The sequence below is a fragment of the Colobus angolensis genome, unplaced genomic scaffold (genome assembly GCF_000951035.1).
Source record: "Colobus angolensis palliatus isolate OR3802 unplaced genomic scaffold, Cang.pa_1.0 Scaffold78, whole genome shotgun sequence".
In the NCBI taxonomy this organism is placed as follows: Eukaryota; Metazoa; Chordata; class Mammalia; order Primates; family Cercopithecidae; genus Colobus; species Colobus angolensis.
The window spans coordinates 5,183,977-5,198,389 of record NW_012121598.1 but is presented as its reverse complement, the minus strand read 5'-3'; the positions used below and the strand labels follow the sequence as shown (position 1 = coordinate 5,198,389).

At 37.9% G+C, this 14,413-nt stretch overlaps 1 protein-coding gene across 1 annotated transcript in view; it reads left to right on the top strand.

Moving 5' to 3' along the window:
* The window catches only part of ATP8B4 (ATPase, class I, type 8B, member 4), a 257,644-nt gene that overhangs the window by 59,707 nt on the left and 183,524 nt on the right, over nucleotides 1-14,413 (top strand). The window contains exons 4-6 of the mRNA XM_011928601.1: nucleotides 5,787-5,900; nucleotides 8,566-8,664; nucleotides 14,116-14,177. Of these exons, the coding sequence (XP_011783991.1) occupies nucleotides 5,787-5,900; nucleotides 8,566-8,664; nucleotides 14,116-14,177 (275 nt within the window). The remainder of the gene's footprint in view (nucleotides 1-5,786; nucleotides 5,901-8,565; nucleotides 8,665-14,115; nucleotides 14,178-14,413) is intronic.

The window sequence follows — 14,413 nt, the reverse complement described above, 5'->3', positions numbered from 1 at the left end:
TTCTACAGAATAGAAATAATAGTACCTATTTCATAAGGATGATGTGAGGATAAGATGAGCTATAAAATGTAAAACTCTTAGAACAACACACATAGTAAGAAATCGATAAATGTCAGTTATTATTACTATTCATGATTGTTCCTTCTGCCACCACCCTGATCCAAGCTGTGCATCATCTCTCACCTGGACTAATTCAAAGACCTCCTCATCGCTCTTTTCATATCTGTTCTTGTGTCACCACTGATTTGTTCTCCACCTAGCTAGGGTGATATTTAAAAAAAAAATCTCAACAAGTTACTTCTTTGCTTAAGACGTTTCAGTAATTCCCCCTTCACTTATGATTTTGGTCTTTATTAGTCTTTATAATAAAGACTCTTTTGGTCTTGATAATAAGGACTAAAATTCTTAGTATGTATTCTGAGGAACTACTCCATCTAGCCTGTTTGTGCTGACCTGTGCAGTCCAGCCTCATAGGCCCTCTTCTAGATCCCCAAGTGTACCACCTTTTGCCCACCTAAGGGCCTTTGCATTAAAATATTTTAGAGAAGCAATGACGTTGCCTTCCAGGTGGAGGGTTCTCTACTGGTGTGACACTTCTCTCCCAACTCCATTACCCACTCTGCCACGTGTGAGATGAAATCATTGACTGGATGGGTCAATCTTGGAGGAATAATGGGCCTCAGCTCATCTTTGCCCTTCTCCCTCTTGGAAGCACATTTTCCACAGGGAACAGGTGCTTCCTCACGTTCATTTACGGGGAGGCATTTTCCCACTATGTGGGATCATGCCCTGGTCTGGCATCACCTGTGACTATGAGCCCAAGCCTACTTCATTGTGGAATCTATGAACCTTCCTCCTCACTAACAAGCTAATGCCATGGCCTCTAGTTTGGCTTTTGTCGGCACCAAAGAGGCTCCATGGAGTCTCTTCCTTTTCTTCTGGATTGGGATGTTTCTAGTCATTCATGGTGGGAAAGTACTTCTGAAAGGATAGTGGTGAAGGTCTTTCTGTGCCTTATTATGAAATGAATTGGACTCAGATTGGACTGTAGGCCCATAGCCTATGAAATGACTAAATATTAATGTGCCTGATTTAAGGTCTTACCAATACAGTACTCATATGCTTGGACAGGGCAGTGGAAATGGAAGTGTGTTTTGCTTTTGGTTGAAAAACAAAGAAAAGTAGACTGGCCCAGAGATTTTCCAGGAGGGGGAGCCCTTGTTCCTTGTTCCCATTCAAAGCTGTGAGGGTTTGCATCATCTGTGACTAAGTTACAACAGAACAAAAACAATCCTTGCTATATGTCAAGCTAAGCAAATAGGAGAATATTGTCATAATTTCTGTTTGGCATTATTACTTTATCCCACAGAATTAACTCTTTACCTATATGGGACTCAGTTTTGTAGGAGAGTTTCTTTATAATTCCTACCATGGTTTTGATGGTTATAGACATTGTATATGTCCTTTTGGCAAGATGCTAGGCTACCCTCTATTTTAGTTTTAAGTTAGAAGGAAAATATAACACAGAATTAGGAATACGAGCTCCTTATTTAACTGTATTTTCTCCTTAGCTTTAATCTTCCCCATTCTTTTCTCCAAGTCCTTTCTTTAGAGAAACATATGATTGACAGTACCCACACCCTATTTTGCAGTGTGTTAACTTTTTGAGTAGTTAACACACTACAATACCTAGCTTTCAGAACAGTTTTCAGTACATTAGTGTGCATCAGACCAACTAACCTGGAAACTCTTCTCTTGACATCTCTTCTTTTTTTCCCACAACTTGTAGCACAAAACTGGATACCTTGATTCCTGACAAATGTTGTATTAGTCTGTTTTCATGCTGCTAATAAAGACATACCTGAGACTGGGTAACTTATAGAGAAAAAAGGTTTAATTGATTCACAGTTCAGCATGACTGGGGAGGCCTAAGGAATCTTAGAGTCATGATGGAAGGGGAAGAAAACATGTCCTTCACATGGAGGCAGCAAGGAGAAGTGCTGAGCGAAAGAGGGGAAAGCCCCTTATAAAACCATCTTATAAAACCATCAGATCTCGTGAGAACTCAGTCACTATTGTGAGAATAGCAGCATCGGGGTAACCACCTAATGATTCAATTACCTCCCATCGTGTGCCTCCTATGACATGTGTGGATTATGGGAACTATAATTGAAGATGAGATTTGGGTAGGGACACAGCCAAATCATATCAAATGTTAAAAAAGGTCATTTAACAGATGACTGGATTTTAAAAAAACAGATAGGAGTGATGGCTAGGAGCCAGGGTAGGTTCATCTAAAACAAGTTACCCCAAACTAACCTAATTCAAAAAATATTATTCTGGGCATGTTGATTCTGAATTTCAGTAATATTTGTCACCCCAAATTTCTCATGTTATTTTTGTGGATAGGATAGAATTAAGCCTCAAAGAATATAGTTATATGACTTTACAAATGGTTAAATAAAACACATTTAATATGTCTTATATAATACCTGAAAAAAGTATTAACATTAATTTGTAGAGAGATCTCTAGTAGTTTGCCATAGCTTTATTGGTTTAATTAAAAAAATTTTTTGGTACATTTAGCCTTTTTTTTTTAAATGTATGTTTGTCTACAGCTTTAGAAGAATACATAAAAGGCATGTGTTTGAAATTTTCTGATGACACAAAGCTGGGAGGAATATCTAATGCTTTAGATAGTACACTCAAGATTGATTTTTTTTTCATTAGGCTGGTGTAATAGGAAATATGAAAGATGTTATACAGAAATATTTTAAAAACCAACTATAAATGTATAGGAAGGGAAACATGATTTAATAGTGATTTATGTAGAAAGATCTAGGAATTTTTGTTGATTAAAACTTAATATGAAGACATAGTGAGACACAACTGCCAGAATGCCAATGAAATCTTTGGACATGTCAATATAATAGTTCAGAACACAGAACATCAAAGTCCTTACTATACATAGACTTGTTGAGCCAGCTCTACAGTTGTGTTTGGTTCTGGGCATCATGTTTTAAGAGAGATGCAGAGAAGCTGGGATGGATCCAGAAAAGCCTGACTGGGAAGAAATGCCTGTAAAATAAATCATGGAGAATGGTTGAAAGGTTTGGGAATGTCCAAGTCAGAATAAGTATTTATGGGAGTCCTATGAGTGGTTTTCAAGTATTTGAAGGTTATCAACATAGAAAGGCCTTAGACTTGGTCTAGGTGACCCCAGGGATGGAATTTGCTATGTGGCAAGAAGACACTTCTCAAAAGAAGACATACATGTGGCCAACAAATATATGAAAAAATGCTAAATATCACTAATCATTAAAGAAATGCAAATCAAAACCACAATGAGATACTATCTCTCACCAGTCAGAATGGCCATTATTAAAAAGTAAAAAATAAATAAAATAAAATAACAGATGTTGGTGAGGTTGCAGAGAAAAAGGAATGCTTATACACTGTTGATAGGAGTGTAAATAAGTTCAGCCATTATGGAAAACAGTGTGGCGATTCCTCAAAGAACCTAAAACAGAACTAGTATTTGACCCAGCAATCCAATTACTGGGTATACACCCAATGGAAAATAAATCGTTCTACCATAAAGACACATGCACTTGTATGATCATTACAGCACTATTTACAATAGCAAAGACATAGAGTCAACCTAGATGCCCATCAATGGTGGACTGGATAAAGAAAAAGTGGTACCTATACACCATGCAGTACTACACAGGCATAAAAAAAGAATGAAACATGTCCTTTGCAGCAGCATGGGTGTGGCTGGAGGCCATTATCTGAAGTGAATTAACACAGGATCACAAAACCAAAGACTGCAAGTTCTCACTTAGGAGTGGGGTTAAACAGTGGGTACTCATGGACATATACAGCAGCAATAGACACTGGGGATTACTAGAGTGAGGAGAGTGGAAGGGTGGGGGTAATGGTTGAAAAACTACCTACTGGGTACTAATGCTTGTTACCAGGGAGAGTGGATATCCCAGCTCTTGTCTAACTTGGAAGAAAGATTTCAACCAAGAGACAGTAGGAAGATAGTGAAAAATTTTATTGAAAAGAAATATAGTGTAAAGAGCTTATTGTAGGAAAAAATGGGTACACCCCAAAGGAGGAGTGGGATGATCCTGTGTGAAAACAGTTCCAAAGGTTCTGTACAGGGAGCTTTATCATGTTGGACTTTTTCTGCAAATTACTGCCCCTGTCTCAAGTCTCCACCTTTCTCCTTTGCCTCGTTTTTCCCCCTCCTGCCTTAACTCCTCACCTAGGCTTGTGGGACCCTCCCTTACTGTTGGTTAATATGCCTGTGTGGGCTGGTGATCAATACAAATCCTGTCTGATGGTGGCCCTGCTCATTGCTACCATCCTAGAAAGGTTGTATAGTGGTCAAATCTGTACCTGTTAGGCCCGCATATCTCTTTGGAATTTCCTTATCTGTCCTAATGTGTACTTGTGGTGCCAGGTTTCTCTTGGTAATGTCCCGTTTGCCTGTCTTTTCCTTTTTTTTTTTTTTTTGGAGGAGTCTTGCTCCATCACCCAGGCTGGAGTGCAGTGGTGCAATCCCGGCTCACTGTGATCTCTGCCTCCTGGGTTCAAGTGATTCTCCTGCCTCAGCCTCCTGCTCCTGAGTAGCTGGGACTACAGGCGTACACCACCATGCCTGGCTAATTTTTGTATTTTTACTAGAGAGGGGGTTTCATCATGTTGGCCAGGCTGGTCTCGAACTCCTGACCTCAGGTGATCTACCCACCTCTGCCTCCCAAAATGCTGGGATTACAGGCGTGAGCCATTGTGCCTGGCCCCCTTTGCCCTTCTTATTAGCATGTTGCTAACGACATTCTGACATTTTAACTGCAGAATGAATGATTATTGGGGTGTCTTAAGAGGCATTCCGTGGTGTTTCTTTCTGTATGGCTACCTCCAATCTCTCTTACCCACATATGATTAAGTGCTCCCAACCCCCACAAGCACTAGAGATGGCATTAATATGCAAATTTTGGGTAGTCCCTCAGGTGTGAACCTTCCCAGAGGTTTCCTTTCCCAGGAGCTCCCCTCCTGTTCATGTCTAGCCCTCTACCCACTCTAACATGCTCTTTACCTGGTGACAGGATCATTCATACACCAAACCTTAGTGACACATAGTTCTCTCGTGTGACAATCCTGCACACATGCCCCTGAACCTAAAATAAAAGTAGAAAAAAAATAGTTATTAAAATTAAAAAAAGAAGTTACAGGGAGGCAGATTTGGATTTCTCATAATAAGAACCATTCCAGCAATTCCCATTCTGAAATGGGGACAGGCTGCCTTGTGAGGCAGTCAGTTTCCCATCACAGGAGACCTTCTGAGAAAGACCTAGGAGCCCCTTGTCAGAGGTATCTAAAGGGGTCATGCTTTGGGAAGGTGGAACAGATGATTTCTGAAGTTCCCTCCTGCCTTGCAAGCCCCAACAAGAAGGAACTCAGTACCTGCATACAGTAGGTACTCAAGCAATGACTGCCAAATAGTTGAGTGCCTGACTCAAAAATCTCAGGGGTAGACTTTTGCATTTGATACATATTTTGTCACAGGTGAGTTTATGGCATGGACCAGTAATTTCACCTAGTATCAGGAGTGTATCATCTTGGGGAAAATGAAGGCTTTGAGTCACACAGAGTTGAAATTTCCTGGATAACTGGCTTAGCTTTCTTACTCTGGCTCAGGCTTGTAGGTTTTAGAGCTATTTCTGATAATGAGCAATGCCTTGCCCCAAACTAACATGATGCTATTTCTTTTTCAGGATAATCGTATCCACACATCGAAATATAATATTCTCACCTTCTTGCCAATTAATTTATTTGAACAGTTCCAAAGAGTGGCAAATGCCTATTTTCTTTGCCTTCTGATTTTACAGGTAATATTTAGGTTGTATGTCTTTATTATCTGTTTGTTTAAAGTATTGTTATACTTTTAAAAAGTAAGTCAATTTACTTAGCTAAATGTTCGTGATTAGGTAAAATCATCCTTTATCAGATTTTTAATCTTGTTGCTGTTTCTCTTCACAAACGTGGGAGAGGTAAGAATGGTTAAAAAGTAGTACATTCATCATTTTAAACACTGAGGTCACTTTAAAACACAGCCTTGCACTTTATTTGAACCAAACCAGAGCCTAATAATTACTGTTCATAGCCTCCCTCCTTTCTTTATCTCCCTCTCACATCTACAGTGTGGGGATTGCCAGAGTTGAGGTAAAGAGTCTTAGCTGACTAAGACTGAGTAAGTTGCGGAGCTTAATTTTGCACATTTAATTTTCATTTAAGAACAGTGACATATTTTTAATATATGTAAAGTAAGTGATGATGCTATATGTTATTTCACTGTAGGGTGACTACTTTTACAGTTTTGAATGGTTAATTGGTAGTTAATAACCTTTACTTTTTCTCTCGTTTGACTAAAATTTGCCCTTAAATGAAATTTCAGCTTTTATGGATATTTTGGGAAGGAAAAAATATAAATCAAGGAAACTACATATATACTATACACATACATACTGTACACACACATAAATAGTTCATGTTAGCCAGTTATTTACCTAGTATTTATGTTAGCATACTTTAACCAGATCAAACTGGTAGGTCGAGAATGGCTAATAAGTAAGAAGATGGATTAGATTAATAGATTTGAGTACTGTTTTCTCTTTAATTGATTATTTAAGAATCTTTATGTTTTAAGTGATAGAAATCTTAGTTTAAGCAAAAGATGAATATATTCATGGGTATCTCATTTCAAGTATTATTGGATTCATGGGCACAGTTTCATCAGGATGTGGCTTCTCTTCTCTGTTTCTTTTTTTTTTTTTTTTTTTTTTTACACATTGATCTTCCTTAGGTAGGCCCTCTCTCCTTGGTGGCCCTGACAGCTTCCTAGTTCCAACTCAAGTCAGAGAGAGAAAGAGAGCAGGGAGGGGAGGGGGAAGGGGAGAGAGAGAGAGAGAGAGAGAGAACGAATGAGGGAATTACTTTTTCTGTTGCTCCAGCAAAAGTCTTGGGATTAGTTCTGAATGGAGCTATATCTTCATTCCTAAACCTGTTACTGTGGATCAAGAGTTTGATTTCAGTAATTGGCTTAACCAAGATCATATGCCAAACCCTGGATCCATGGTGGAATCAGTTTCCTAAAATTATGTGGACAGAAAGTGAGGGGATATGATGTTTCCCTAAGAAATAGGAGTATATTTGAGAAGAACTGGGTGCTGATCAGGAAAACAAAAGCCAACAATGAATAAACACCTTACTATTTATTGAAGAAAGCTTAGAGTCCAAGATTTCTCCTCCCACCTCTCCCCATGAAATCGTTTTTGGTTTCTTCAAGTAACACTTCACACTATTCCAGAATTTTGAATTCATTTCTCTAATGGCTTTCTCATTTGTGGCCAAAGGCTCTTCTTCATAGAATTTTTTATATAGAAGGGAACTTTGGGATGGTTCAGTCTAACCTCTCCTTTCTTTATTGATGAAGAACTTAGACCCAAAAAGATTAGGTGGTAAGGCTTTCACCATGAGTTGATGATGAACTAGGACTAGAATTTAGCTTTTCTGACACCAAGCTCAATATTTTTACTGCTACATCAGAGGCTTTTGAGTTTTTTTTAAAAAAAATCTTATGTAGAAGCTACTGTATAAAATCGATTTAGAGTTGTTTTGATGGGGCCTGATCTTTAGCCACTGACCATCTCTACCCCATCCTTTCCTGTCTGATGGCCCTGAAGCAGCTCCAAAATGAATCCCATTTGAAACCACTTGTCTAAGAGATTTATGTCACTGTGTCTCTCTTATGTGGGTGGCTTTGGATGTATAGGCACAAGGGAATAGGCCTTGGAGTCCAAGAGACCTAGTTTCAAATTTTAACAGTATGTGGTCTTGGCCCAGTTGCATGATCTCTTAGATTCTTCATTTATAAAATGGGGACATGATACCCAGGTCTGCAACATTTCCTGACTCCTGGTCACCATTCATAATGTAGTATTCTGTGTTGTGTACTGTTTATGTTGGGTACTGTTTATGTGGAATACAAACCTTCTGGGATTATACAAAAACAATGCTAGTAAGAGTCTAACTCAATGAACTTTTCTGAGGATTAAATGACATAATAAATGGAAAGTACCTGGCACAGTGTCTGGTGCATGGCAGATGTTCAAATAATCTGTCTTTGGGAATTGGTAAAAAGAGTAGTTAGTAAAATTGTTAAAAGTTGAGATGAAAAGCTGAAAAAGATGGGTGAAATTTAACATATTGGAGAAAGTGATCATCTGTGAAAGATTTCAAGAAGCTTCTTCCCTTGCTGTAAAAATTTCAGTTTTTGGTTAGGTAGTTTGAAAACAAGTTCAATAATACTTCTACTCTATGTGTCTTATAACCAAATACAAACACTTAAATTATTGAAAGTCAGTCTTCATTTGTAAAAATAAGTCAATATAACCCCATTAATTTCTGCTAAGTCTTATAAAATTAAATGACACAATTTGAAAGATACATTTTCTAACTTTAAAAGCCCTAAACTATTTGGAATGTTTGTTTCAGCTAATTCCAGAAATCTCCTCCTTGACCTGGTTTACCACCATTGTGCCTTTGGTCTTGGTGATAACTATGACAGCTGTCAAAGATGCCACAGATGACTATGTGAGTATTTGCTCTTGAGCATTCTTGAGGTCTCAATTTCAGTTATGGCTTCTCAGAAATAGATAATGAAGATACATTTGAAATTTTGAATGAAGTTATTTTGGCCAATATCATATAAAACTATTTTGCTATTTGTTTGATGATTAATACAGGTGCCATAGAACCAGAGCCTGTTTAAAAGCAAGAGGGTTTTAATAACTAGATTCACTTTCTTCTTTTATAGATGAGAAAACTATAGAAAAGCCTAGAGAGAGCTAGTGATTTGCTAATAATATGACCAATTTGTGGAAGAGCAGAATTAGAAATCAACCTGCATTCACTCAGTGAAGTGTTACTTATTCTTTATCACATGTCTTTGTTTAAGTTGTGAGAGTTGGTAAATATTAGGTATTCTCATACATGCTTGTCATTACATTAGGAGTTACAAAATCAAATATAGTTGACCCTTGAATGATGTGGGGGTTAGGGACACCAATTCCCTGTGCAGTCAAAAATTCATGTATAACTTTTGACTCCCTCAAAATCTTTACTAATAGCATATTTTTGGCCAGAAGTCTTACCAATAACATAAACAGTTGATTAACACATATTTTGTATATTTATTATGTACTGTATTCTTACAATAAACTAGAGAAAAGAAAATGTTATTAAGAAAATTATAAGGAAGAGAAAATATATATGCTATTCATTAAGTGGAAGTGGATCATCATAAAGGTTTTCATTCTTGTCATCTTCATGTTTAGTAGGCTGAGGAGGAAGAGGAAGAGGAGTGATTGGTTTTACTGTCTCAGGGGTTGCAGAAGCAGAGGAAGGGGAAGCAGGAGAGCAGGCACACTCAATGTAGCCTTTAGAGAAAAAAAATCTGTGTATAAGTGGACCTGTGCAGTTCAAATTTATGTTGTTTGAGGGTCAACTGTAGCTTCAAAAGTCAGGAAACTAATGTAAATGAGTCAGGTATAAGGCAATAGAGAATTTTAAAGTCTGCATAACCCAAAGGAAGTCATTCTCAGTCAAAGACAAAACACAGTCTTGGGAAAACCAAACATTCTAAATCCAGACAAATTATATTTTCATCCTGAGTGATTACATGTGCCCCCTCAATAACTGTCTAAGCCAATGAATTACAGGTTTATATTCCTAGCCCAAGTCACTCCTCTGAGCTCACACCTATATTTCCTGTTGCCTATTTTTAACCTATCTGTATCTTTAAAATGGTTTTCTTTTAGACAGCATATATAGTAGGGTAATAATTTTTAATAAAATCTGAAAATCCCTACCTTTCAATTGGAATATTTAACCCATTTATATTTAAGGTAATTATCATTATGGTTAGGTCATCTATCATCTTGCTGTTGCTTTCTATATACCCCATTGGCTCTTTGTTCTATTTTTCTCTGCCTACTTTTAGATTAACTGAGTATTTTTTTTTGTGAGTCCATTTTATCTTTATTATTGGCTTAATAGACATACTTTTTCATGGTTGTTTTAGTCTGTAATAGTCTATCTCAAGCAATCCGGCTTCAGAACACTGGCACTTACTCACCACACTCCTCTGTGCTAAGCTATATGGATAATGCAAAAATGAAAGAGACACAGAAACTGAAGTTAAAAAAAGCTTAACATTCAATAGAGGGAGATGGGTCATGTACATGAATAACAATAATGTGAGATAACAATGGTGTGAAATTCATAATTTAAAAGAACCAAAGTGCTTTGGTTCTTTGAGGAAGGAAGATGACCTTCAGTAGCTAGATTGATAACAGAGGTGGGATGTGTGAAAGAGAATTAGGGAAGACATTATGGAGAAAGTGGGAACCCACTCCTGCTAAGAGTAGTTGAGTATGGTAAAGACATATGGGAAGATTTGTACTTATCAAGTTGGTTTATGTGATGTTTCCTCATAGTTATCTTACATATAATTTTTTGATAAATCAACAATTTGATGCAAGTCATTTTAAAATAGCACACATACACACAAATAATGTACTTGTCTTCATATATCATTTTTTAAAGAATACACAGGATACACTCTTCATTTCTTAATGAAATTTCTAGCCTATTTCATGGTTCACATTTTGACTATAACCTTTGAGGTTAGTTTTTTTTTTTTTTTCTTTTTTCTTTTTGAAACAGAGTCTCACTCTGTTACCCAGGCTGGAGTGCAGTGGCATGATCTCGGCTCACTGCACCTTCCGCCTCGCAGGTTCAAGCAATTCTCCGGCTTCAGCCTCCTGAGTAGCTGGGACTACAGGCATATGCTGCCATGCCTGACTAATTTTTTGTGTTTTAGCAGAGACGGGGTTTCACTATGTTGGATTTTTTTTTTAGAGTTTTTAATTTTTTTTTTTTTGAGACGGAGTCTCGCTCTGTCACCCAAACTGGAGTGCAGTGGTGTGGTCTTGGCTCACAGCAATCTCTGCCTCCTGGGTTCAAGTGATTCTTCTGCCTCAGCCTCCTGAGTAGCTGGGACTATAGGCACACACTACTGCATCTGGCTAATTTTTTGTATTTTAGTAGAGATGGGGTTTCACCATGTTAGCCAAGATGGTCTCAATCTGACCTTGTGATCTGCCTGCCTTGGCCTCCCAAAGTCCTGGGATTACAGGCGTGAGCCACTGTGCCTGGCCCCAGATTTTTAACAAACACATAGGATCCATCCACACTGATGAGTAATATCACATTAAAGTGGTTAGCTTGGGATGTTCCTGGAGTTTACTGATTCCTGTGAGGTTGCCATTGTTCGAGGTACTTTGGGAGCTCTTCTTATAGAATTGTCTTCTGAAGGTCAGTGTACAAGGTAGTCTCATGACTTAATGGCTTCACAGCTTTGGAAACAAATGCTACTTCTCAGCCTAATCAAAAACCTTATCAACCAGACATGCTTTCTAAGAGTGGCTTTCTTTTATTTCAAAACATAAGACATCTCATTATGTCTTTTCAAAGGACATAGAGCTCGAGTCTCAAAGGATAGAGAACATTCTGAAGAACGGGCTATGAGCTCCAGAGGTAATTCTAAGAGAGGAAATTTCAACAATCATTTGAGCAATGGCATCTTTGGAGTAAATGTGTGGTTTTTCCATGTTATCTGATTTTTCAGGGAAATGGTACTCATTTAGATGTATGAGTTCCTACATATTGGCCTTAAAGGTCTTCATTATAGTCACACTTCATAGAGGAATAAATGGTACAGTAGAAAGTATATTGGCTTTAGAGAACGACACCTTACTACCCTACCACCTTACCTAACCATGTATTGACAGTTTGACACGAGGCAAATGACTTAACTTCTCAAACCTTTCCTTTTCTGTATAACATGACCAATGACACCAGCACTGTTGGGAATACAGAATGAGATGATATGGGTAAAGCATCAGGTATAGAACCTGGCTCACAGGGAGTACACAATGAATGTAGCGCTCTACTCACTTTCTTTCCTGTGGAAGTTCCCCTCTAAGACTTCATATTTATTTCTAGAGGAGAAATTGTCAATAAGAGTCAGGCTGGGCTTGAAACTACCATTTCTAATCCTTCCAGGCTCCATCTACTCCAATATCAAGTCCTCTTGGTAAAACGTGAGCAGAAGTAGAAGTGGTTGCATCTCCCAGAGAGTGAACTGCTCAGCTTTTGGGGGATGAGCTGACTGGTCTTTTTCTGTGATGCTGAGCTGGTCAATTTAGGAGGTTTACGTGACTAAACAAAAAGTCTCCTTTTGATTCCATTGCAGTTAATGCTTGAATGTGCCTTCGCTTTTGTGATGTTATGTGCCAGTTCATTAACTGGACACCTTCACCAGTCAGGGTCTTGGCAAAACACAGAAGTCACCCTGAAATTGGGTGGATTGGAGAGTTTAATAATGAAGGGATCATTTATAAATGGTGTGGGCAAGGAAAAGCAGCTATGACAGCAACATGGGTGGCAATACTACTAGACCTAAAGAGGCAAAGGAAGGAAGCAGTGACCAGACATGGAGATGTAGTTGAGGCCTGTTTGTAGCAGCTGCGGCTATCTGTGGAAGCAGCCATTGCTAACCCAGCTAGAAGAAAGCCAGGGGATAAATTCCCTCATTTCACTCTTCTCTGACCCTCAAATCTTCTGCCAGTACAGTCTGTTGGCCAAATCTTACCAGAAGTCAGAGGGCAACGACCACAGAGCCCAGCTTTTCATGGCACAGGGCAGAGTGGAGAAGAATGCCATGTAGATATGGTGGAGGAGAGAATATTCAGCAACCCCTCCAAATTATGCACTCAGATCAAATAGTGTTTCCATTTCTATTGTTCTACCGGTAGAAAGAAGCGTTCATGTCAATGGGCGACATGACTTAATTTACTCCTTTACCAATATTATAAACTATTTTTATGTTAACAAATGCTAAATAACTTTGTTTTCTTATTTTTACTGGTAATATCTATTAACTTATACCTGCCATTCTGAGTTTGCACTGGGCATAGCATAATAGAAAGATTGGAATGGATTTGGGAATGCTGTAGAAAAAGGAAAAGAGCTGGTTGAAGCATTTTATATTTTGTGATTTTGACACAACATTTTGTATTTAAGAAAAAAAGAAAACATTCTGATGATTAAAATCTATGAAATCAAAGTTTCTGTCTCCTGAACAGACTACCCCATTCATCTGTGCATGTAGGCTAATTTGCTGAAATAACTGTATTATAGCCTATTACTAATGGCATTACCATTTTCTCTATATTACCTTTGTTTCTCTTACAGCCTACTGCTACTACCTGATCATGACATTTCACATAGAAAGACTTACCTGAATGACTCCTAATTTATGAGCATAGTAGAAGCTCTTAATAGATTCTTTCAAGCTATATAAGATACTTACATTACTGGAGTGTACAATAAGAAATACAGCCATTTGGACATAAATCACAAATCTGCACCAAATGTGTTTCAGTATTGGATTCTAATTTTTTGTTTTAAATGCTCAGTACTTCATAAGATCACTGTTAACAATTAGAATTTCTGGAGAATAAAAGTTCATGTTGTTACAAATAACTTCTTGACTTCAAAGAAATCCATAAAACAGAAAGAATGATGTTCTAATAAAGCATTGAGTACACATGGGAGAGAAATGGAAGCCTCATTCCTTGTTAAAGACATCAAAATTAATACATGGTTTTCTCTGGGACTGTAAGGTATAGTAGAGAGCATATTGTCTTTTTAGAAGCAACTAAACATGTGCGGAGATTGGAAGAGTATGTGGCTAGCCTTGTTGTTTCATTGGTGACATCCAGAGTGTAATGTAGTGAGAAGGGTTTTGATTTAGATTTAGAACATGTAGAGCTGGGTTCACAGTAAGCCCAAACAGTGTCATCTTAGACCAATAACAGCACTGTTTAAATGGATGAACTCAGAGTGTTGCCAGTGTGCTTATCTGGGCTGACAAAGTACCTTGTAATGTGTTTTCTCACAAACACTTTGATTTTTCAGTTTCGCCACAAGAGTGATAATCAAGTGAATAATCGGCAGTCTGAAGTGCTCATCGACAGCAAGTAAGACATACGTTCTTTGGGTTATTCTGAAAACTTCTAGGACCCTGAAACAGCTCTTGACAATTGGTGACATTCTCTTTTAATTAGATATATGATTCTTTTTGCCCTTTATTAAAAATTGAACTTTAATTCCATTTTATCTTCATGGCTTTCTTTTATGTTTAGCAAATGCTTCTGCTACCCACTCAACTTTGACTTCAGATTCGTTTGGAGTACCTTTTGTGGAACACAGACAC